The sequence below is a fragment of the Miniopterus natalensis genome, chromosome 3, assembly GCF_054644295.1.
Source record: "Miniopterus natalensis isolate mMinNat1 chromosome 3, mMinNat1.hap1, whole genome shotgun sequence".
Lineage (NCBI taxonomy): Eukaryota > Metazoa > Chordata > Mammalia > Chiroptera > Miniopteridae > Miniopterus > Miniopterus natalensis.
The window spans coordinates 95,497,087-95,520,485 of NC_142083.1; the positions used below are offsets into that span (position 1 = coordinate 95,497,087).

At 56.5% G+C, this 23,399-nt stretch overlaps 2 protein-coding genes across 2 annotated transcripts in view; one reads left to right on the forward strand and one right to left on the reverse strand.

Moving 5' to 3' along the window:
- NPRL3 (NPR3 like, GATOR1 complex subunit) overlaps positions 1–10,748 on the forward strand; it is a 45,962-nt gene extending 35,214 nt beyond the window's left edge. Inside the window, exons 7-13 of the mRNA XM_016216233.2 lie at positions 707–844; positions 2,005–2,161; positions 5,092–5,198; positions 5,716–5,845; positions 7,682–7,871; positions 8,715–8,907; positions 9,745–10,748. Coding sequence (XP_016071719.1) covers positions 707–844; positions 2,005–2,161; positions 5,092–5,198; positions 5,716–5,845; positions 7,682–7,871; positions 8,715–8,907; positions 9,745–9,910 — 1,081 coding nt within the window. The 3' untranslated portion in view covers positions 9,911–10,748. The remainder of the gene's footprint in view (positions 1–706; positions 845–2,004; positions 2,162–5,091; positions 5,199–5,715; positions 5,846–7,681; positions 7,872–8,714; positions 8,908–9,744) is intronic.
- MPG (N-methylpurine DNA glycosylase) lies at positions 10,657–19,034 on the reverse strand. The gene is made up of 4 exons (XM_016216211.2): positions 18,977–19,034; positions 16,682–16,915; positions 13,774–13,978; positions 10,657–11,101 (listed from the first exon to the last, which is right to left on the reverse strand). Exons 1-4 carry the CDS (start codon positions 18,998–19,000, stop codon positions 10,725–10,727), a joined length of 840 nt encoding a protein of 279 aa, XP_016071697.1. The 5' UTR covers positions 19,001–19,034; the 3' UTR covers positions 10,657–10,724.
- Positions 19,035–23,399: the final 4,365 nt, after the last annotated feature.

Consider the following 23,399-nt stretch of genomic DNA (forward strand, 5'->3'; position numbering starts at 1 on the left):
GGCAGATAGAGGGGGCCAGTGCTGAGGGCTGGACTTTGCAGGTCCCTGCAGGTGGTGCAGACAGGATTTGCTAATGGTTTGAGGTGCATTGTGAGAGAAGTGAGTCAGGGACAGAGTTGCCGTGTTTGGTCTGAGCAAACCAAATTGCCTTCACTGAGGCTGGTTTCGACAGTTGCGGTGGTGCACCTAGGGCACTGCTGGCATCTGCAGGGAGTTGGGTGCTGTGTGCTCCCTGAGAGGACGTCCTGTGGGACTTGGCATCCCCCACCCTTCCTCTGCTGCCCACTGCTCCTTTTGGGAGACAGGCCCTGTCCTGCCTGACTGCCCACCTTCATCAGGTGGGGCCTTCATCAGGTGTGCAGGAAGAGGCATTAGAACACCCCTGGTGCATTGTGCCTCTGTGAGAGAGATAAAAGAGGCTTCCCTTGAGCCCTCACACTCTGGTTGGACTAGAGAGTCCAGGGCTAGCCTGAAATACAATTTGTGTGTGTCTTCCAAAAATATTTTCTCCTCTTTAACATACTGAGGTCTGGAAAGATGCTTTCTTGCCCTCGGGGTCTTAACTTGTAGTTTCCTCTGACCAGCAGGAGCAGTGTACTGGGAAGAAGTACCCTCGGGTGGGGTTTTGTGTGATCTGTGTGCCTGTGTAGAATTTACTGTGTGAATGGGTGATGGCACCGGCAGTAATGAAGCCTGTTGTCTGCAGCTTGTGTACGTCTGGTGTGGTGCGGCTGCATATCAACAGCTGGCTGGAGGTGAGCTTCTGTCTGCCCCACAAGATCCACTATGCTGCTGCAAGCCTCATCCCCCCTGAAGCTATCGAGCGGAGCCTGAAGGCCATTCGGTGAGTGCTGGCCCCATGCAAACTCCCTGCAGGGTCCCTTCTCTTCTGCGTGAGGTTTCACCAGTTACTTTGTTCCAAAAATTCTTTTCCTCTTCCTGCCACAGAAATTGGCAGATAAGGCTCTCATGTTTATAGAAGTAAAAACACATGTTTGTGTCTGGTTTTGTATAGAAATGACCAGCCCCAGGTTTTCCCTGGCCTCTCTGGGCACTGCCTGGGTACTGTGGGGTCAAGCATCCTGGGGAAATGACTTACCACTGGAGGGATGTTGTCATGGTGTTGCTCACCCATTCCTCTTGCATTTGAATCTGAACTTGCAGATCTCTGTTTCTTAATTTAACTGATTTCCTGCAAGGAAAGAACTGAGCCAAATCTCCTCCTGCCCCAGCCCCCAACCAAGTCCCCAGTTTCCTTAAATATTTTTTAACTAAAAAAAGAAATCTGGGCACATTACAGAAAATTCGAAGATGAAAGAAAAGCACTGCCTCATTCTCTCTTCCCCACCCCCCAGTCTGTTCTCCAAGTCAATGTCTTTCCTCCTGGCTTCCTTGCTGAGCGTATTTTTATGTGGTTCTATTCATAGTCTCAGCAGCAATTTTACTTTTCCCTTATTTGGGACTCATTTCCTTAGGAAAGATTCATTTATTTTTTCAATCAACAAACATTTGCAGTGTAATCCCAGAGGTGGGAGGTGGAGTCTGGTCGTCATTTCCTCAGTTTTTAAAAAAAGTATGTTTTTATTGATTTTACAGAGAGAGGAAGGGAGAGGGAGAGAGAGAAACACTGATGTGAGAAACGTCTATTGTCCCCCTCTAGCATGCCCCTCACTGGGGATTGAGCCTGCACTCAGGGCATGTGTCCTGACTGAGAATCAAACCAGCTGCTTTTTGGTGCATGGGACGACATTCAACCAACTGAGCCACACCGCCTGGGCAGACCTTCCTTAGTTTTGTTTTAATTTTCTTTCTGAGAGTGATGGTAATGCTTGCAGATGTTTAAACGCCCCTGGACATATATTCCCCTTGTCTCTAATTCCTCCTGTGGTCTTTCTTCTCTGAGGTTCAGTGCCTGTGGGCCCCAGCTGCACCTTTATGTCCCAGGTGCACACCTGGTGCAGGACACCTGTGTCTCACATGTCCTGACCTGACTCTGCTCCACAGCCCGTACCATGCCCTGCTGCTGCTCAGTGACGAGAAGTCCCTGCTGGGTGAGCTCCCCCTTGACTGCTCCCCAGCCCTGGTGCGTGTGATCAAGACCACGTCTGCCGTGAAGAACCTGCAGCAGCTGGCCCAGGATGCAGACCTGGCCTTGCTGCAGGTATTGCTCTGGGGTCCTTGGGGAGACACCCTGGATAGGGAAGGATGGGTGGGAGCAGGGGCTGGGTACAGCAAAGCAGGTGACCCTCGGGTGAAGGTGGGAGGTGCTGGGTGTCAGGAAGGCGGGCTGCCTCTGTCCAGAAGGAGCTGGTGACAGGTGGCTCCGAGATTGGCTAGAGGTTCTGGAATCCGAGTCAAGCTTGGATTCAGGGCTGGCTTGTGAACTAGCTGCAGGGCTGACTTCCTCCTTCTTTGGGGTGGTGAGGCTGCAGCAGAGAGTGAGACCCTCTGGTGCTAGGAAGATGGGATGCCAGGGAAGGGTGGCTTGCAGGGCTGAAGCAGAGGCACACAGTGTGTGGCCACATGAGGAAGCAGTACCGCATCCTCAAAGTAGGGGAAGTGAGAGCAGGACACAATGTGCACCTGCTCGTGTGCAGAGCCAGGACCTAACCTCATGGCTTGACCACTACCCTGTATGGGGGTGAGTGTGTGTTCTGTGCGAGGTGCCACCCTCTGGCTGAACCATGTGTTTGTGGGCTGTCCTTTCTGATTGAATGGAGGATCCCTCAGTCCTGGCTGTGGATCTGGTTGGAGCCTGGGCAGGGGTTGTCAGGGGGCTTCCAAGGAAAAGCCCCGATAGAAGTTGCATGCCAAGGGCAGGGGCTCCTCTGGTCCCCGTGACATTGAGCACCGTGTGGCCACCAGAGGGCAGCAGGGCCTGTCCCAGGGACGTGTAGTTCTTGCAAAGGCCAATGGGCGGCAGTTTTCTCAGGCTGAGCTGAGGAGGAGCACAGACAAGAGGCTGGCCCACCTGGGCCCCGGAGAGGTGTCAGTGAAGTTTGTCCAACACCTGACTCTCGGGCTTTTTTCCCCAAAGCAGTCATTTGGATTTTGTCATCCAGAATAAGGCCTTCCATCGTCTGTACCTTATGATCTTAGTTGGCCCCTGTGAGAGTGGTATTGGATTCTGCCTTGGTGTTTCATATGGGCTCTAGTGAGGACCATGTCCTGCTTGCCTTCATAGCATCCATGAAACACAGAACCTTAAATGTGCTCACTGTTCTGTATGCACTGCAGAGCTTGGTTTCTGACCAGTACTGGCTAAGTGGCAGATATCTGTGGTTCTTTGCAGCTCCCATTTCAGGCTTTGAAAGATGCTGACCTTTACTGTCCACTGAGGCTGCCAATGGAGTCTGTCTGGACACCGTGCCTCACCCTTGCTGTCAGTCTCTTTGGACAAAGACAAAGCTTTGATGATGTCTCCTTTGCTTCCCCTGCCCTGGCCTTGCGGTGGGGACAGACTGTTGTTTCCTTGCATAACCACTGCTGATGTGGTTGTATGGAAGCTCCCTGAGGCCCAGCCCTGGTAGTGGAGCTCACCAACCTCTGGGACTCCAGCTTCCTATGGTACATGGCCCAGTGGAGATCCCATGTCAGCATCAGGTGTGAATGTTGCCAGATGATTTTAAATCACTCATCTACAAGTAAGTGGGATTCTTTTGGTCATGATAAAATTAATATGTTCTTTCTTACAAAAGTTCAAAATAACACACAAATTATAGACACAAAAAGAGAAAGTCCCCACAGTTCCATATCCCAGACATAACCACTCTAGATTTCTCCAGGTTTTTTTCATAGGTTAACACATCTTTGACTAACAAAATTAGGATCACACTACATTACTTGTGATTGGCTGAAAAATGCCCACAGACCTCCACCTTCTAATCTCCAGGACTTGTGAATGTGACCTTGTATGGGACTTTGCAGGTGTGATTAAGGATCTTGAGATGGGGCAATGGTCCTGTATTATCTGTGTGGGCCCAGTATCATCACAGGGGCCCTTGTAAGAGGGAGGCAGAGGGAAATGTAACTATAGAAGAGGAGGTAGTGATGTGACCATGATGTGGCCACTCACCAAGGAACACTGCAGCTAGCAGAGGCAAAGAACATTCTTCCTGAGAGCCTAGAGAGAGCTGCTCTGCCAGCACCTTGACTTGAGCCATGTGGTAGTGATGTTAGACTTGAATGGTGCTCTGACTGCAGGAGAGGCGGGAGGTGGAGACCACTGGGTAGGGATGGTGGCAGAGATGGAGGAAAGTGGGCGTATCCTTGGTTTAGAGTAAATGGCAGTGGGGCTTGGGATGAGAGAGAAGAGGGTCAGTGATGGAACTGAAATTCCTATTGTGTTCAAGTTGGTGGTGCCACTGGAGGTCCCGTGTGCTGAAATAAAGTAGAGGTGTCCTTGGCAGTGTAGCAGGTGTTGCATGTAGATAGAGTTGACTCACCCCCTCAGAGACACTCAGTGATGGTAAAGAGGGGCAGCAGGCCCACGTGGGACAGTGCTTACCTAGGGTGACACAGAATCAGAAATGCCCAGTGTCTTTCTTTCCATGAAGTGAGGCAGTGCCATGTTCTCAGACCTGGCCTCTGCTTGGGAGTCTGGAAGGGATTTCTGGCATCTTGTTCTGTTTGTGGCCCATCCTGATGTCCAAGAGTCCAGGAGAGCAGGGCAGTGGGATGTTCTGCAGGATGCTAGGGGACACAGGGATGAGTGCATAGGGTAGAGGGCTTGTCCAGTGACCCCACATCCATTGTCACGTGGAAACCCATCCCCACGCTGGAGTTCTGGTGAGGGTGGGGAGCCAGCCTCTGCCAGGATGTCCGGCCAAGCCTCTTACTCGGCTGAACTTACCCTGTGATCCTGGGTGTCTTAAGTGTCCCTGTGCTTCTGGGACCTTTCCTCAGTGCCAGCCAGGATGGGAAATGACAGTCTCAAACTGCACAGGGACCAGTGATAAAACGGCATGTAGCTCTGAGCACAGGAAACGCTATGTGTGCTTGCTGTGCACCTGGGGGAGGTTGGGTAGTCAGGAAAGAAGCCCCAAAGATCAGGCCCCCAGGCTGTGTCCTGCCAGCCCCCTCTGCCTGCAGGTTTTCCAGCTTGCAGCTCACCTGGTGTACTGGGGCAAGGCCATCATCATCTACCCACTGTGTGAGAACAATGTCTACATGCTTTCCCCCAATGCCAGCCTGTGTCTGTGAGTACCTTTGGCCACCAAAGCCCAGGGCTCCTGAATGGGAAGGGGGGGTTGGCTGGCAGGGCCTTCCCGGTGGTGCTCCCCAGGTCAGCCAGGACTTCACTTGGACCAGATGCCTGGCCTCTGCCGTGCCCAGGTTCTAATTCTGGCCTGGTCCAGCACCATGTGGCCCTCCCTGGACCTATGCTCCTCTTGCACCTGTAGCCCCAGGAAGGGCCTGTGCTTGCCATGTCTACAGCCAGTGAGCTCTGAATGGGGTGCCTGATGGGAGGTCAGGAGCCTTGGCCTTGATTTGGGAGCTTAGAGGGGCTGTGGGGTGGCCTGTGCACATTCATGGCTTCTGCTGCCCCTTGAGGGAAAGCAGCTGGGCTCTGTCCTCGTTGCACCCATTCTGACCTATCTACCATGCTGCACTTCCCTGCTGCCCACCGCAGGCTCATGGCAAGGGTACGAGTGCTGTGAATCATGATGGGGAGTTCGCTGAGCTCACAGACACACTTGTCTCACCTGTCTCCAGGTACTCCCCACTGGCCGAGCAGTTCTCCCACCAGTTCCCGTCTCATGACCTGCCATCTGTCCTTGCTAAGTTCTCCTTGCCTGTCTCCTTGTCAGAATTTAGGAACCCCCTCGCCCCCCCTGTGCAAGAGGTGAGTCGCAGGAGCTGGGGGAGCCTAGGAACCACCCACCCAGCGTTGGTTCCTGATCTAAGGGCCCTCAGTACTGCTGCACCCTTAGCTTTGGTTGGGAGGGGCCTTGCTATGTAGGTGGTACATGCCCTACCAGGGTAACAAAAAGCTGGCTCCCCAGCCAGGCCACCTGGAGATGCTTGACCAGTGACTCAACACTTAGGCCATCACAACTCCCTCCCACCCCCCTACCCCCATGGAGCCCACCCTGGCTGCAGTGGGTTGTTGTTAGTGTTAAAACCACATTAAGAGAGTGCCCAGTCAGGAGACTGCTGATCTTTTGTGGGAGGACAGAGCCACCTGGTGTCCCTTTCTGGGCCTGGGTCTTGGAGGGTGCAGAGATAGTTTTGTTTTCACTGAGCCCAGGCCCCTCCCTCCTTTGGTCCAGGTGGTCACTGGGTCTAGGCTCACTGGTACCCAGAATCTCATCCAAGAGGACCTGGCAAGGATAGGCCTGGGATAGGACCCCCCAGTGGATTTGGGTCAAGGCGAGGGGTGGGTGGGTGGCTCCAGGAGTTGTGAGGCGTGTGGAATGAACGGATGAGTTCTGTCTATGTCTATGGCAGGGTTGGATGTGGCCTGGATCTTCCCCTCCACTGAATGCCTGGGGCTCTGGGCAGGGACCCAGGGCAGGGCCAGATGGGACAGGTGTCAGAAATGGGGCTGGGTGTTCTCGAGGCTTTGTCTTCAAAAGTAAAGTATTTGCTTTAATAAGCAGCAGATCTGTTAGGCAAAACCAGTTTTTAGAAGCAAGCCCTTTCCTTTGTTAAATTGTGAATGAGAAGGAGATCCTGGTTACTCAGTTCATTTAGATGCTGAGTGAGACAAGTTCTAAATGCCGTCTTTCATGGAGCCTTTGGTCTCCAGGAACTGTGCCAGCTCATGCCAGCTGAAAGAAAGACACATTTTGCATCTGTACTCTTTCCCCTCTCCAGTAGAAACTTCCTGATGGTCTGGAAGGTGGGTGGATTTTTCAGGCCATGCCTGAGGGGCAGCCTCATGTCTCATCAGGGGGCCCAGATGGAGCTGGATTTGGTTTTGTACAGTCCCGGGTGAGGCTGCTTGCCTCTCACCCCACCTGCTTCAGGCCTGGAATATGCTCTTCAGTGCTCTGGAGCCTCTGTTTTATTAATTTATTTTCAAGTTTATTTTATAGTCCTTTTCAGTTTTGTTTGGTTTTACATGCCTGTGGTACACCCCTATTTCCACGCCTGGTCAGTCAGCCAGGAGGGGACCCCCAAAGATGAGCACGCGGATATGTGTCTCTGAGAACATGGACATCATCTGCAAGCATTTTTCTGATCACCTGTGCTGGAGCTCTGGCCATACAGGGCTCCTCACTGCTCCTAGTCAGGTGTTAGCCTTGTGGGAGAGGAGTGGATGCATGCCCTAGGGACTGCACAGCTCAGCATGGTTCCTGTCCCTGGCAGGCTTTTGTGTTGATCTGAGGACTTCATGCTCTCAGGGCAGCTACCCACAGCTTCTTTCTGAAGTGTCACAGGGAGGGGGTCCCACAGACCCAGCTCTGTGTAGTGGTAGGACTCGAGTGGCAGGGACCAGTGGGTTGGGGAAGACAGGAGGGCAGCGGAGGGGCAGCTCAGAGCTGGGAGTGGCTAAGAACTCCTTCCTGACTGAGCACCCCTGGAACTAATTCATGCACCCACTCTGATCTCCAGGGTGACTTGTGGGGATCGTGTCTTAGGCCATGGCTCCCCAATCCTATCAGGAAGGGAAAAGGGTGCTTTTGGGGGGCCAGCCTCTCCCAGTGCTCCAGGCCTCACACTCCCTCTTCTGCAGACCCAGCTCATTCAGATGGTGGTGTGGATGCTGCAGCACAGGCTCCTGGTCCAGCTGCACACCTACGTTTGCCTGATGGCCTCGCCCAGCCAGGACGAACCCCGCCTGCGTGAGGACGAGGTCCCCTTCACTACCAGGGTCAGCGGCCGCAGCCTCAGCACACCCAATGCCCTCAGCTTTGGCTCCCCAAGTAGGAATCCCTGTCCAGGGCATCTATCTGGTTGGGGAGGTGGGAGCACCTGGGGAACACCAGGGAGTGGTGGCCAGGAGATCCAATAAGGGCATTGCTGGGAATGACTGAGGGACCTTCACATGGCCACACAGGCACACAGCTGCCTCTCACGTAGGCAGCTGGGTCCTCATGCAGACAGCCTCCCATAAAGGACAGGAGACCCCTCTCCGTTGCTTCCCTGCACCTCTGTGGCTCTGAGAAGGCTGTATCTTTGGACTCTTGAGCAGAGGCTCACTCAAGCCAGGAGCAGCCTACTCCCAGCCTGCCATGTCATCCATCACTGGGAAGACAATTGAAACCTCTGTGCCCCAGGGCCTATGAGGAGACAGTGACTGTCATGGTTCCTTTTTTTTTTAAAAAAAGTATCTTTATTGATTTCAGAGAGACAAAAGGAGAGGGAGAGAGAGAGAGAAACATTGATGATGAGAGTGATTGATCGGCTGCTTTCTGCATGCCCCTGACTAGGGATCGAGCCAGCAACCCGGGCATGTGCCCTGACCAGGAATTGAACCCCGATCGACACTCAGCTGCTGAGCCACGCCCAGCCAGGCAATGGTTTTGTCTTGAAAGAGCCTTGTGGCTATAGTGTGCCCCGAAGGCAGTAGCCCATTGCCAAGCCCCAAGTCCTTGGGCTTGGGGAAGAAGAGGGGCTGGAAGGCCTTGCGGGTAGCGCCCCCCCAGGCTGAGGCTTGGCCTTGGGCTTCAGGCTCAGTGTGCGGACCTGGCTTGCTTCTCATGCATATTGGGTGAGAGGGGTGTCCTCGGGGGGCTGACTGCTCCCTAACCCATGCCCACCCACAGCCAGCAGTGACGACATGACGCTCACTAGCCCCAGCATGGACAACTCCAGTGCAGAGCTTCTCCCCAGTGGAGACTCCCCGCTGAACAAGAGGATGACAGAGAACCTGCTAGCCAGCCTGTCAGAGCACGAGCGGGCGGCCATCCTCAGTGTGCCTGCAGCCCAGAACCCTGAGGACCTCCGCATGTTTGCCAGGTGGGAGTGGGGTGACTGGTGGGGCTGGGCCCAAGTCTAGGGTCAGGACAGGAAGTGGATGGGGATATACCCAGCAGACCCTAACTTAAATCCATTGTTGACAAATGGCATTCACTGGTTGAGGTGATGTCTCCTGTACTGGGCTGTCCTTATCTGGTACCTGTGTATGCCAGGCATGAGGAGTCCAGTCTGTTGCTGAGACACTAAGTCTGGTACCTTTGCCTTTGGGAGTCTTCCTAGGAAGCAGCAGGAAGTTCTCATCCTCATGAGGCTTGGCAGGGATTTTTCCCAGGACTCTTAGCCTAGGGGTGGGGGATCCAGATTCCCACATCATAGGTGACAGACTTTGTCACACACACCCCTGACTTGGGGGGCACTGTAGGTGTGTGGTCTTCTGGAAGAGGTCAGGCTGTCAGGGACAGAGCCCCCAGTTAAGAACCACATGCCAGGCAGACCTAGCCACGGATGCCCCCGAGAGCAGTGACCTCTTTGGATTCAGAGCCACATGGGGCTCATTGCCATAGGAGCATGAAAAAGGGAAGCCTCTAGCAGACCTGTCCTCCTGCGCTGCTGCCACCCGTGTCAGAATGCTGAGGGTGGGTGTCACCTTCAGGCTCAGGTGGGTTCCGAGGTTTGAATAGTAATGTGTTCTTGCGGATCCACTTCAGGGGACCATGGTGGGCAATGGGTACAGGACTCTTGCCTGTTCCTGTTGGGGGGGACATGGACAGCTGCCTCCCTGGGCCTCTGAGATGCCCCCACGAGCTCTGTTTTGGCCTGTGGCCTGCTCAGTGGCTGTCAGAACAGAGGCCAGCCTGTGCCACCCTTCCCCTCTAGGCTCCTGCAGTACTTCCGTGGCCGCCACCACCTAGAGGAGATCATGTACAATGAAAACACAAGGCGCTCCCAGCTGCTCATGCTCTTCGACAAGTTCCGCAGTGTGCTGGTGGTGACCAACCATGAGGACCCAGTTATTGCTGTCTTCCAGGCACTGCTTACATGAGCCTGGCCAAGGATGCAGAGGCAGGCTGTTTCAGTGGGTGGGGGCACTGGCAGCTCCCCACCCAGGGCTCCCTCCCTGCCTGGCCTGAGTACTCTTAATCCTGAGGTCCCGGTCCAGCCACCTCATGGGGCTGCTACCCTCTGCGTTCTCACTTATCTAGTCCTCAAAACAGATCCAGTGTCCGAGCTGAGAGGTGAGGCTTCGAGCTAGTGGCAGCATCCAGGACTCATGTTCTGAGGGATGCCTGCATGCTTCCAAGATTTGGGCTCCTTGTTTCTCTAACCTTTCTCTCAACCCTGCCTGTGTTCCTTGGCCCCTTCCACTGCTGCCCTTCCAAGACTCTGAGGGCCCAGTGCCTGGCCTGCTCTGTGTGACCCAGCACTGCCCCATTCTTTCCAGCTTGCTGTGGGCCTTTCCTAGCCTGGTTCTCACCACAGCCCTGTGTTAGTTACCAGGAGGCTCATGGCAAAGCCACACACACCCCTTTGCCACCTGAGGAATGAGGGCCTAGGCTGATCCACGGTGCTTGCTTGGCTTCCCCCTGGGGGTGGGGTCTGCACTGGTGTTCCCAGTCCTCCTTCACATGGGGGGAGGGTACAGGAAGGGAGGCCTGTATCAGGCCTAAGGAAGGAAGTATCCGTGCTGGGCCTGGCTCTATGTACCCTGCTGTCAGGGCCACTGACATCCCTATCCTGGAGGAAGAGCTGATCGTTGAGGGGGGCTCTGGCTGAGACACAAGCAACACGTTTTCTAGAAATGAAGCATTTATTTGGTTTTTAAACAATTAAAAAGCCTGTCCTGAGTAGGCCCTTGCTCAGATCTGTGTGTCCTGCTCAGCCATTCTGTCTACCACACTGACCCAGGGGCTGCCCTGGATATAGAAGCGCAGGGGCTTCTGGGCCCACTCTCCTGCGTTGCCAATGCCCACTCGGGCTGCTGCCACCACAGCTGGCTCCTTGGGCCCTGGGGGACTGTGCTCTAGCCACACAGCCTTGTCCTTGGTCAGGTCTCGTTGGTCAAAGCTCTTGTCAATGGCCAGGGCCTGACAGAGCTTGGAGGGGCCACTGCAGAGCTCACGGTCTTTGAGGGCTCGGCCAGTATTGCCTTTCCGGTAGGTGCTTCGAAGCTGCCGCATGGTCTCCAGGCCCCCCAGGGGCTCCAGTGCTCTCAGCAGGACACATGCCCCATCCCCTGTGGGACACACAGTGATTGGCTCTCCCTACCCCAGGGCACAACCAATGCTGCAGAGATGACGCAGCTGCCTTCCTGAGCACTCCTATACTCATTCACTGTCCTGACCCACTGGCCGCCACTCCCTCCTACACACCTGTATCCATAAGGCCTCAGGTGGGGCCTCCATGAAGCCAGAGGGCCTGACCAGCTAGGGAGAACTAGTAAAAATGCATAGCAAGTGCTTGTAGTTGGCCGCCTCCTGGCTTCCTCTAGTTTGGTGACCAGCAGCAGCTTTGAGGCTGGCAAAGGAAACCCCAGATGGCTAGTCCTCCCTGGGCGTGGTTACCCCACCAGAAGGTGGAAGCAGAAACACTCAGGCCTGGCCCAGATCCCTACCTAGCCTCAGGGTCCCCCATCCACCTCTACCCATTCAATGTCTATTGGGCAAGCCAGAAGGTTGGCTCAGAGCAGCTACCAGTGTGCATAGGATGCTGGGTGAGCCCCACCCCATGACCCAGTGGGGAGACTAACAGGACAGAAGGAGGTACCTGCTGATAGCACCTTTGGGATCCCTTCTGGCCCAGCCCTCCCTCACCAGTCCAGGCTACTTCAGAGACAAACTGACACTCAGGCCCAAGAAGACACAGTTGTCCAAATTCCCTTGGCCCTGCATGGCTAGGGGCAGTGACTACCTGGAGCCTCAATCCCAGCAAGGCCATTCTCCTTAGACACCACCTCTCCTGACTCACTTTGGCTTAATCTTCCACCTGGGAGTCTGAGAGGCTCAGCTTGAGGGGTGACCAGGCCAGTCCCCACTCCTGGGCCTCACCATACAGGCCTCATCAGCACCTGGGAGCAGGCCCTGAGTGGACACAGCAGCTATACCATTCTGCACAGCCAGCAGCTGGCAGTGGGGTTTTTGTGACCAGACACTTTTAACCAGCCAGTTTTCAAAGGACCTCAGGATAAACTGAGGGCACTCAAAGACTTGAAGTTCCAGTCCTTCTAATTCCTGTGCCCTGCCCAGCTCACTAGCCTCAGGGCTACCTCTGTGTCCACCCTGAGCCACTGTGGGTGTACATTTCCCCCACTGTCTCACTAAGCTCCCAAATGGAGCGGCCTACCCCATCCATCACCACAACCCCCGCTCCTGGAACACATCTGATTCCCACACCCTGACATAAAATCATAACACCCTAATTTCCCACCCAGTCTCCACTCTCACCACTGCTTGGCCTGCACCACCTGTGTGCCTCGGCAATCCCACCTAACTGCTCTTCTGGTCATCTCTCCGCCGCCACCACCCTGAGGGCAGGCTGGCATGGAGCATGTGCTTGGCCCCTCTTTTCCCTTGGTGCACCTGGATAACCTTTGACCCTGACTCTGTACCCATGTGGTTTGCTGCCCCCCCTGAAGTAGGTGTTCCTGGGGCATCTTGGTCATGTGCCCAGAAAATAATACCCCCCCCCCATGTCTGCCCTGTCTACCCTCAGAAGCCCTGGCTCCTCCTTCCCTTCTGACAACAGCTCCAGACACCTCTGGACTCAGTCACTCTCCTTATCTGAGTCCAGTCCCACCTCACGTGGGGTGGTTGGTTCCATTGCCAAAGAAATGCGTGACCAAAATAAGCTCTCCAGGATGACAACTGGGCCCTGTGGGGTGGTCCCCACCATCCTGACATCCAGTCACTTAGTTTCACCCTTTTTGTGCCAGGCACAGGGCCAGCCATAGGTTACCCCCATCCTCTTGCCCCTGCAACTCTGGCAATGAACATCCCCAGCTGTCCTCTCTGGGCAATCACAACTCCCATGTCACTGGAATCATTCAACAAATGTGTGTGACTTACCACATACCAAAACCCATCCCCTCACTGGCTTCCTCAAGCATTCGTTCATCCTGGGACCAGCAAGAGGAGGTTGGCAGCCAGCCAGACGGCTGTCTAGCCAGAGTGGGGGGGCAGGCCCTGCTTCTGGTCAGCAGTGGCTCTGACCTACAGGATGGTGCTGTGGGCTCTTTGTCCCAAGAACACACCACCAGAAAACATAGCCACCTGCTCCCAAAGGACAGAGGCTGCCCCAGGCAGGTCTCACAAGGTGAGTGCGTTCTCCTGGGAGCTCTAGTCCAGCATCTCCCTACTCTGCACTACTGACATTGGGGTGGGTGGTTTTCTGTGGTGTGTGTGGGGGGGTCTGCTGTGCATTGTGGGCTGTTCAGCATCATCCCACCAGCTGTGATGACCAAAAATGTCTCCAGACATTGCCCAATGTTCCTCCAGGGTGGCAGAATCATTCCGGGCTGAGAACAACTGATTCAGACCCCATAACTGGCGGCCTGGCAAGGCTCTGGCACTCAACTCAAATAGATTTCACCCTCCTTTTCCCACAACCAGCCCCTCCTGAGTCTACCCTGGCCTACTGGTGATACCAGGTCTGAGCTCTGGGACCAGTGGTGGCCTCATGGAACCTGTGTGCTCTGTGTTCAGGTCAACCCATGACCTCTATTTCATGGGGTCCCCGGCCTCTCTGACCACCCTGTGAATATAGCCAGAGCTCTTGAAACCCTGACCTAGTCTAGCAATGGCACCTCCTTGCTCAAGCACCTGCCCCACCCTGGTGTTCCAGGGGGTTTCCCAGCTGCCAGCTGAGGGAGCTGTGCCCAAGCCTCCCACTCCAGGCCCCAGCACTGCTCACCTCGGCTGGAGACATTCATGCAGAAGTACATGCCATAGATGAAGTACACATACAGGGTCCCTGGCTTCATGAACATGCCGCGGTTGCGAGGGGTCTGCCGGCCACCCCTCGAGTGGGCAGCTTCATCCTCTGGCCCCAAATATGCCTCAGTCTCCACAACACGGCCACGGAGTTCTGTGCCATCATCGAGTCGCCGAACCAAGACCTGTGGGTAGTCAGTGTCAGCTCAGGGCAGGAAGGGACAGGTCCACTCCACCTGACAGTCCACAGCCTGGACCTCACCTCCCTAGCTCAGGGTGCACCAGGGCCAGCCAGTGTCCCCTGTCTTGCTGGGCCACCGGACAACAGGCCTTGCTTACTGTCTTGGCCACAGGTTGCAGCCACTTCAAGCTCTGGCCTTTGCTGAGCTGCAAACCAGCACTAGTGAATTCACGCACTCTGTGTCCTCTCAGCGGGGCCTCCATCACACTGCCTCCTCCCCTCCGAGTCCCCCTGAATTTACATGCTTAGGCTGGGGCAGGGCAGCTTGGAGGGCACCCAGTGGTGTCCCCACATTGCTGCCTGGGATGCTTTAGAAGCTGTGGACTAAACATAAAGTCCTGTCACACTGAGCTCCTGCCCACCATCTCTGAAAGGCCTTTCTGAGCAGCAGGACTGGCTGACCTCCAGCGCTCCTGGCCTGAACCATGGCCCTGGGTGTAGCCAGCTCCACAAGGAATGGGGTCAGTGTGGGCAGCGGGCCAAGAAGATCAGCCTAGCTGCAGCTGGCTAGGACAGTACCCGGGGCAGGGGTGGGGCCAGGAGGGGACAAAGGGGCCAGCCGAGGACGGGCAGTTGCAGGGGTTGTCACCAGAGGGGCGGGTGCGCTCAGGCCAGCAGAGCATCTAGGAGAGTAGCCCAGGGGAGCCAGGGAGGGCCTGTGGAGTGTTGAGCATGCCAGGGAGTCAAACCCTCCTAGCCTGGAGCCCCTCTACCCTATAGAGGTGACCATTTCTTGGCTGCACAGCACAGTATGGCCCTGGGAATGAACAGCAGTTACATCTGGTGTCCAAAGCCCCAGGCCTGACTCGAGCAGGTTTCACAGTGGAGTTTTTGGGGCAGCCACCTCCCCAGGGACGTGCCCAGCACCTCCTTGTCCTTAGGCCAGAGCAATCAGTTGGAGAGCCAGGCCACCCCTGCCTGAGCCCAGGGAGCCCAGTGTGTCCGCAGCCAGGATCAGTGTCATGTGACAGAGGTGAGTGCTGAAGCCTGGACACTCAGTGGGGCAGTGTTGGAGGAGGCCTTCCTGAGACAGGGTGGAGGAAGGAAGGGGGTGGATGCCTCCCCTGGAAGCCCATCTCCAGGCAAGAAAGGGAGGCCCTGTTCCATCTCAGGTGAGGCCTCGCTTCCATCCTTCCAGGAGATGAAGAGGGCGTTCCTCCCCCATTAGCTTCCCTCTTCTTGTTCCCACACCTCCGGAGGCCTACTGGGGGGGCAGCTGCCCTTCTGGAGAGGAGCTTCTCATGGCTCTTCTCAGTTTTTTTTGTTTTGTTTGAATTTTCTGCTCTGAATTTCACTCTGGTAAAATTTCCAGATAGTAGATGTTGTTTGCCCCCCATGCCCATTACAAACACATCTCCTCCTTGCTGGTGGAGGGTCCTGGGGGAGGCAACACCCCTCTCAGCCAAGAGGGTGACTTGAGAGTACTCTGGGTGTCATGGCAACTCACTGTTCCTTGCAGTGACCTGTAGGGGGATGTCCCAAGCCTGACCAAGGAGTCTGCAAGGACATCCACTGGGAGGCTGTAAAAGAAGCTGTCCTCCCTGACCACAGGGACACAGGGTGAAGCCCTCCTCTGCTGGCTACTGCCCTGTCTATCCTTGGCACAAGCGGGCATGATGGGAGCATAAGGAAAATTGTGACATGCTGAGGCCCTTGGGCCCTTGACCTGATGCTGGGACCCCCTGCCCAGCATTTTACGTGAGAGCATAAACCCTCATTACTTAGGGTTCCTTTAGAAGGATCTTTTGGCCCTTGCAGCTGAAAGCATTCTCGTGGGAACAGATCTGGTTCTTACCCACTAAGTTCTACTTTAAGTTACAATCCACTAGCCCACATTTTAGGATCTGTTCCTTTCAGCACCCAACTCCTGGCACCAATTTTTCTATTAGTCACAGAAACTGATTCACCTTGGTCATTTTAACCTAAAAGTAGTCTCATGAAATGACACATGGAATCTCGAAGAGGACCAGAAAACCAGGCCTGGATTTTGACACCCAGGAAGAACACCCAGATGGTGCTCCAGACAGATGTGGCCAAAACTTTGCTGTTGCTGGTACATGGGCCCTGCACCATCCCTGCTTCCCAGTCCAGACCTTGAACCTGCTTTGAACTACAGGGGCCACTGGGGAGCCAGCGCTAGCACTGTGGTGAGCAGGAGGCTGTGTGTCAAAGCAGTCCTGACACTGGGCAGTCTGAAGGCCATGGCCACCGCTCTCATGTCGCTTAAAAGCTGTCACTACTACACAAAGACAAGCTAGAGAGGGGCACTGTGTTGGGGGACAGAGCAGACAAAGCCCCTTACAGACACCGGGACCAGCACTTGAAAGAAACCTGCCCTGAGGGCAATACCAGGTGGAGAAGGCTAGTCCCGCCAGTGCCAGAGTGGGCAGGCAGACAGTGGCTCCCCTGCCTCCACTCAGGGCAGACACCACTGACAATCTCAGCATTCCTCCCACTGATCCTGGACCCACCCCCTCCCCAGATGACTGAGGTGAAGCTATCCAGGAACAAGTGTGGGCAAAGCAGCTAACTGCATGAGTACAAGCAGGGCCAAGTCGGGGACGTGAGCCTGGTGGTGAGAGGTCTGGGGCCACAGATATTGCATGGTGATGACTTCAGCAGAGGCCATGTCGTACGTTTACATTACCTGTCCTAGAAACGCCCGGGCCAGGGGGACTGCAGGCTGGTCGAAAAAGTCTGATCCCAGTCGAGCAGGGTGGTCTTTTGGGCTTGAGAAATAGATACTGCGCTGGGGACCCAGGGTCTTGGGCAGACTCAGGTGGGGCTCCTTGGGGGAAGGGGTTTCGGTTCCATCTGGTGGGCTCTGATGACGCTCTGCCTCCAAAGGTCGCTGCTTTTTTTGCCCTAGTTTGTGGGAAAGCTGTTATGGGAAAGAACAAAATAAAGTATCTGAACAGGAGAGGGCAGAGGCCTGTGCGGTGGAGTATGACTTGCAGGACTGTATTTGACTGCCTGCCTCAGTTTCCTCATTTGCAAATTGAGGGAAACCATTTTGTGCAAACAGAATGCCAGACCTGATGTGCTCAGCCCCTTGGGCTCGAAAGGGTCGCAGGAGACCTTGGGAAATGAGTGCATGTGAGGAAAGGTTAGTGGCAGCGGTGACGGGGTGATCACTCTGCTTCACACACTCACCACATGCAGATGTACAGTGGCAAAGGGCTGCAGGGTCCAAGGAGTGGGCGCCCGAGGCTGGGACAGTGGGTACCCTCTGATTCCCATTTATCACATGGATCCCAAATGAAATTCTGAGCTTGGTTTTGGAACCCTTCCCTTCATACCTGACCTTAACCAGGAATTTGGTGGGGGAATGAACTGAGGGTCAGTCAGTGTGTCATCCAACACCCCCTCCTCCACCAGCGACACACCCACTGTGCCAGACCCTACCTCAGAATGGCCCAGAAGGTCTGACACACACAGGTGGGCGAACACCAGGCTGACCATCTGCTTGGTCCCACTCCAAGCTCATGACCCCCCAGTGAGTCCCCAAATGTCCTCTGCATCATGACTCAGGATATCAGGATGGTAAGAAGCAAGTAGGGCAAAGGTGAGGTCTCCTGGGGGATGAGGAGGATCGGCTGAAACCCTGCACAGCTTCTGCCTTCTACCTGCCACAACGTCCCCCCAGCCCCACTCCTACCAAGGAAACCTGAGCGCACACCCCTGACTGTTCTAGGAACAGCTGATCTCCAAAGAGCAGGGGGGGATAAAGGGAGCAGGTGAGCATCAGGGCCTGGAAACATCAAGGACTGATCTTCAGCAGTACCCATGTCTCCCTAGCATGTGACACACCCATTATTTTTAACATAAGTGCTGACGTTCCATGATGAGCGGAGACCGCCAGTCTGCTGAGAATGGACGCTGACGTGACCGTCTTTGCAGTCCAGCCCATCTGCCAATACCCACCATGGGCTCAGACTCTGGGACGCGGATGCCCCTGCTCTTGCCCCGAGTTTGGCCCCTGGCCTGCCTCATAGCACTTGGGTCACTCTGGGTCTCTGCCCTGGCCCACCCTGGATGGTGAGGGACTCATATGACTGAGGCTCAGAGAGGCCTCAGCTTCCCCATTACAGACCTAAGATTCGAAACTGCCTCAGAGGCCTTGGTGGTGACCGTGATGCCAGCTATTTAACCTGAGGGCAAAGGAACGGGATCACCCTGCTGTTGCACTCAAGGGTGAGTGGGGCCTCAAATGGTGCATCTGGGTGCCTCACATGCATCACCTGGACCTGGTTAGAAATGAGGGTTCCCTGAGATTCCCCAGAAAATGACCGAAGGTGTCCGACACTGCGTTCTCATCTACAGTAAGGGAACCAACCACATCTGCACTGAAAATGAAACGAGAAGCCAGATAAGCATCTGGCTGGCATACAGCAAGCCCTCAGTGAACAGAAGGAACACTGCCACTGGGGATGCCTGTGGGCAAAACCTGGGGACAAGAGTTTCTTGTCACGCTTGGGAGGGCCTGGCATGGAAGGGGGTCTCCGAGGTACCCACCAGCCCTCCATCAAAACCAGGGCAAACAGGGAGTTAGTAAATAAAGGGAGGGCATTTATCCAGCTGTGACAGACACTAGGACCAACTGCTAGGCCAACCCTATGGTCCTTTACTTCTGGGGCAGGCTGGCTCCTGGGGCGGGAGCGTCTGAGCTGGGCCTATGTGCTCAGCATTTAACCGGCACAGGGGTCTCCCCGAGACCTCCCTGGAGACCTCGGACCGGGCCTCTGGCAAATGGAGCCCCGCCAGGAGCCCGACCCCGCCGCCGGGCGCTCGCCTGGGAACCGCAGACCCCGTCGGGGGCCCGCCGCGCGCACGTTACTGGCTTCCTGCGGGTTTTGCGACTCCGGGTAAGATTGTCGCCCCCGGAGACTGATCCTCGGCCTCGCGCGGAGCGAGACGCGCTCTCCCCTGGGCGCGCACTCACCTGGGCCGCCCTCCGCACGGGCATCCCGCGGCTCCGGCCGGGACTCCCAGGGACGGACACCCGCCGGCAGCGGAGCCCACCCACCAGCCAGCCCCGGAAGCTCCGCCCCGGCCGGGGGCGGGGGCGGGGCCGGCGCCTGCGCAGACGAGGACGGAAGCCTGGGAGAGCGGCCTGGGGAGCGGGGAGCCGACTCCTCCCGCGGAGGGGCCGGATGGGGCCGCCCCGAAGCGGCTGTGCGGGACCCAGGCTCCCGGAGATCCCCTCGTCAGGCGCCCCACCTCCCGTCCTGGACAAAGGCCAGGGACTGCTGGGGCAGGTGGTGTGAGGAGGGGGAGAAGGCGGCTCACAGTGACCTGCCTCCGCCCCTTTGCACTCCGGCCCCCCACCGCGCGAGAGCCCCACTCCAGCCGGTGGTCAGACCACCAGGAGGACGCGTCGGCCACGGACCTTGTCTGCGCCCTCGTGCGTCCGGGTTGGAGGCATAGTGCTTTGGATAAGTGGCCTGCAGCCGGTGGGGTGCACGTGGAAGTCACGTGAGGGAGGCGGCAGGAGACCGGGTCCTTGGGACACGCCTTCCTGGGCCTCGGAGGGAGTCATTTGAGTGGAGAAGACGAGTTGGGTGGGAAAGTGGGCCCGAAAGACTGTCCAGGGAGCCGGTGCTAGGGGTCATCGCACGCGGTCCGGGGATGCTGCCCCCGCTGTGGAGTCCCGACCCCTCCCACCCTGAGGATGCTGAGAGTGGGCCTGCTGGAGCATCGCCAGCCTCACGAGGCTGAGGCCGGGACTAGGGCTGTGGGGACCCAAGGCGCCCCGCGAATGTCACCTTGCACGGGAGCTGCTAGGGGCAGAATGGGGAACACTGCTGCCCTCCATTTCTGATGCCCCGTCCCACACCCAGCACCAACTGCCCACCCTGCCTATAATCTCTCAGGTCGGATTTGTGCCCCCAGGGGGGGGGGGGGAATCTGGGGAGGGCAGGGCCTGGTGCAGAGAAAGGAAAGGCTGTGGGTAGCCGCTGTTCAGGCGCAGGGTTGTACTGGGGGAATTTCCCTGAGGAGGGAACACCCAACAGAGCCACCCTTCCACTCTGTCACTTTAGGGTTTATCTGAATGTCTTCAGGACCCCCCTGTGGTGGCAGGCACAGTCCCAACCCCTATCCAACCCACCCCTGTCCTGGGAAAGCCCTGGCCCTCAAAAGTGGTATCCATGGGGCCTGGGAGAGCAACTGGGCATAGGATGATGTTAGATGGAGTGGGGGTGCTGGATGGATCATGTGGTGACTGGGGCCCTAAGATGAGCGTGGCACCTGGTCTTAGGGCAAGTCCAGCTGAGAGGACCCTGGTCGCCAACTCTTCCTCCTCTGACCAGCCCAGGGGCTGAACTCCATCCCTCCAGCCTCCCACTCTCACTCCAGGGCCCCAACCAGGACTTCCTGGGGAGGGAGGGGCAGCAGCCTTCCAGCCTGCTGGAAACCACCCAGCAGTTTGTGGCACTAGTGCTGCTTCCGGGGGTGGGCAGTGTGTCACAAACCCAGGCTTGTAAAGCAGGCCTGGCTGTGACTCCCACCCTTTCTTTCTTTTCCTCCTCAACCCCTGCAGCCATTCCACCCAACAATGAGTCCCCCTTCCAGCCTTCTTGTGTGCCCAGCCCCCATTCCCTCCTCCCTTCCCCATCCCTGCTTCTGTTTCCTCACTTTGCAGGGAAACTAAGGCTCCAGCTAGGCTTCATCCCCCTGGTGAAGGCAGGGGCAGGGTGGGTGCTGTTTTGTGTTAATTTTTATTCTTATTTCACAAATGGTGCATGGTCCTTGCAGAAATCATGGGAGTCCATGCATTCCCAGAGGGGTGTTTTATGCCTGTCTTGATGAGGAGAGGGAGGCTTGGGAGCAGCTCTGGCTCCCAGGAGGAGGAGGCAGGGCCAGGGCCAGCAACCCACTTCTCCAGATGTTCTGGCAGGGGCTTGCGCAACCTCTGCAAGGGGGGGCTCCCCCTACGGCCCCCCCACTTCCTGGTTTGTGGTCTGAGGCCCCACCGCAGGCTGGAAGTGGTGGGTTAAGCATTCCCACTGTGGCCTGCAGGGAAGGCTGGCTGGGAGTGAGAGAAGGTGGTGCTAGGCGGGAGGAGGGGCCTGGGGCCTTCTCTGTCCCCAGTGTGCCCTGTGCTGGGCTGGGACAGGCATGTTGGAGGATGTCAGTGGAAGATGGAGATGAGGACATCCTCGACACTCTCAAAAGGATCAGCGCTGGGGTGAGCTGCTCTGTGCCCTGCTGGGCCAGCTTCTTGCGCGTGGAGGGGCCATCAGTCACCCGAGCCTTGAGAGAAAGGATAGCCGCTCTATCGGCCACAGAGGCCTGAGCTCCAGCCCCAGCTCTGGCTCAGTGTCCTCTCTAAGGTAGGGATATAGGGAGGGCTGTCACCTTGAAGGGAGAGTTGACAGGTGGGGGGGTCAGAGTCTCCTTGGGTAGAGAGGGCAGCTGAGGGAGGATTGTGTGGGCTGCACCCTCCCTTCCCGGGGGTGCTGCCAGTGCAGCTGGGCCCTGGGCCCAGGTACTCACCGGACCCCTCGCCATCCCCTGAGACATGGGGAGGGGCAGCTGTCTCAGAAATAGCTAGTGATTTCAGGCCCCTGGCTGGCCTGGCCCATTTCGGCCACCTCCCCAAATAGCCAGGGGCTGGTCCTGTGCTCATCCAGGCCCCCCGGGCAGCCTACCCGTCCCGCCCCCCGCCCCCTCAGCCCAGGGACTGGCCTGCTGAGCTGAGGATTTCAGAGTGGCTGGCAGGGACTCCTTCTACTGGTCAGGGCTCCCAAACCCTCAGGTCCTAGAGTCAAGTGCACATCCATGTGGGTGGGCCAGGCACTCACCCATCCCCTGTCATCCACCCACATGGTAGGCAGTTGCAGCTGATTTCCATTTTCCAGGCCTGGATGAAGAGGAAATAGAAGCACTGGGAGCATGATTTCCATGTAGGGGGCTTCTCCACCAGGGCATAAGGCAGTGGGGCATATGTGAGGCAGAGCACATATACTTGCATATATGTGTCTGGGTGGATCAGGCCCAGGCCTGAGCACACATGTGTTGTTCCTTCTCTGCTCACACTATCCTGATACCAGGGTCCTTGCGCAGGAGACCAGGGTGGGCAGAGAACCCTCGGTCCCTGGGTTTTGCCTGCCAGGGTATACTGGGGATGCCTTTGGGAGCAATACCTGTGAGGAGCAAGGGTTTTCAACAGAGGCTGCCGGGGATCCACTGGAGCTTGGGAACTGAAGGGTCCTTTGGAGGTAACCCGAATGAGGGGGAGGCTATTTACCTGTCACTGGACACATAGACCACCTTCTCTGGAGAGGGAGCATAATTTTGGGCAAGGCAGCTCTTGTCCACTAAAAGTGACTCCTCTGGGGGGTTCTCAGCAGTGAGCCACCTATAGCTGGTGCTTCTGGCAGCTGTGGATGAATGTCTGGGTCATGGAGTGAGCCTGGGTGGCACCCTGCAGCATCCATTGCAGGAAGGGATCTGCCAGTACTGGATGCCCAGCCATGGCATGCTTTGGAGGTGAGCCCAGGCCCTGGACTCCAGAGAAGATACTGCTATACACCCTGCCAGCCCAGTCTGGGCATCCAGGTGGGCAGGGCCTATTTATCCCTGGCAGGGGTCAAGAATGCTGGGCATGGAGAGACTGTCCTGTCTGGCTGAGAGCCTGGCCAGGGAAGGTTGGCGTGTGTGGGCTGTAGGAGCCCTGGGCATCAGCATGGCGAGCCTCCTTCTTGCCCTGTGTCCCCAATGCACCTGTAGTCACCCACCCTCCACTTGTGAAGGAGACCCGTCTAGCCCCTCCAAAGCTTTCATTGTGCCCGTGTACCTAAGAATCTTGTTGATATACCTGTGTTCATAGAGGACCTGAGTGTGCGCAGGCACCGCTCTGTTCCACGGTATGGACGAGGGGGAGACAATCAGAGGATCTGTCCCTTGCCCAGGCTCCAGGCCAACCTGTAAGTTGGCTGCTGCCTTACGTTGGCAACTTCATTTTCTGTGTAGCCATGGACCAGCTTGTTGTCTGCAGTCAGACATTGGGCACAGAGAGGGAGAGTTCTATCTGGTCTCAGACCAGCAAAGGGCCTGAGAACACATTTGTGGGCCCTCTGAGGCTTGAGGGGCTGGGCCTCATGTGCCCAAGGTATTCTGACATCTGGTGGAAGGGCCCTTAGGATACCCGTGGCCTCAGTTCTGTTTTCTCCGAGGTAAAGAGGGAGACCATTGTGTTGATCATCCAGGGGAGGCCTGTGTCCCTCCACCACGCACAGCTCCTGCTTGTACCCCGCTATTGGTACCCTTCCCTCATTCTGTGGCCTTTCCCTGGGTGAGTAGGACTCACAGACTCCTTCAATGTCAGGAGAGAAGAATGCTGGGAAACTCCCACCAGCAGC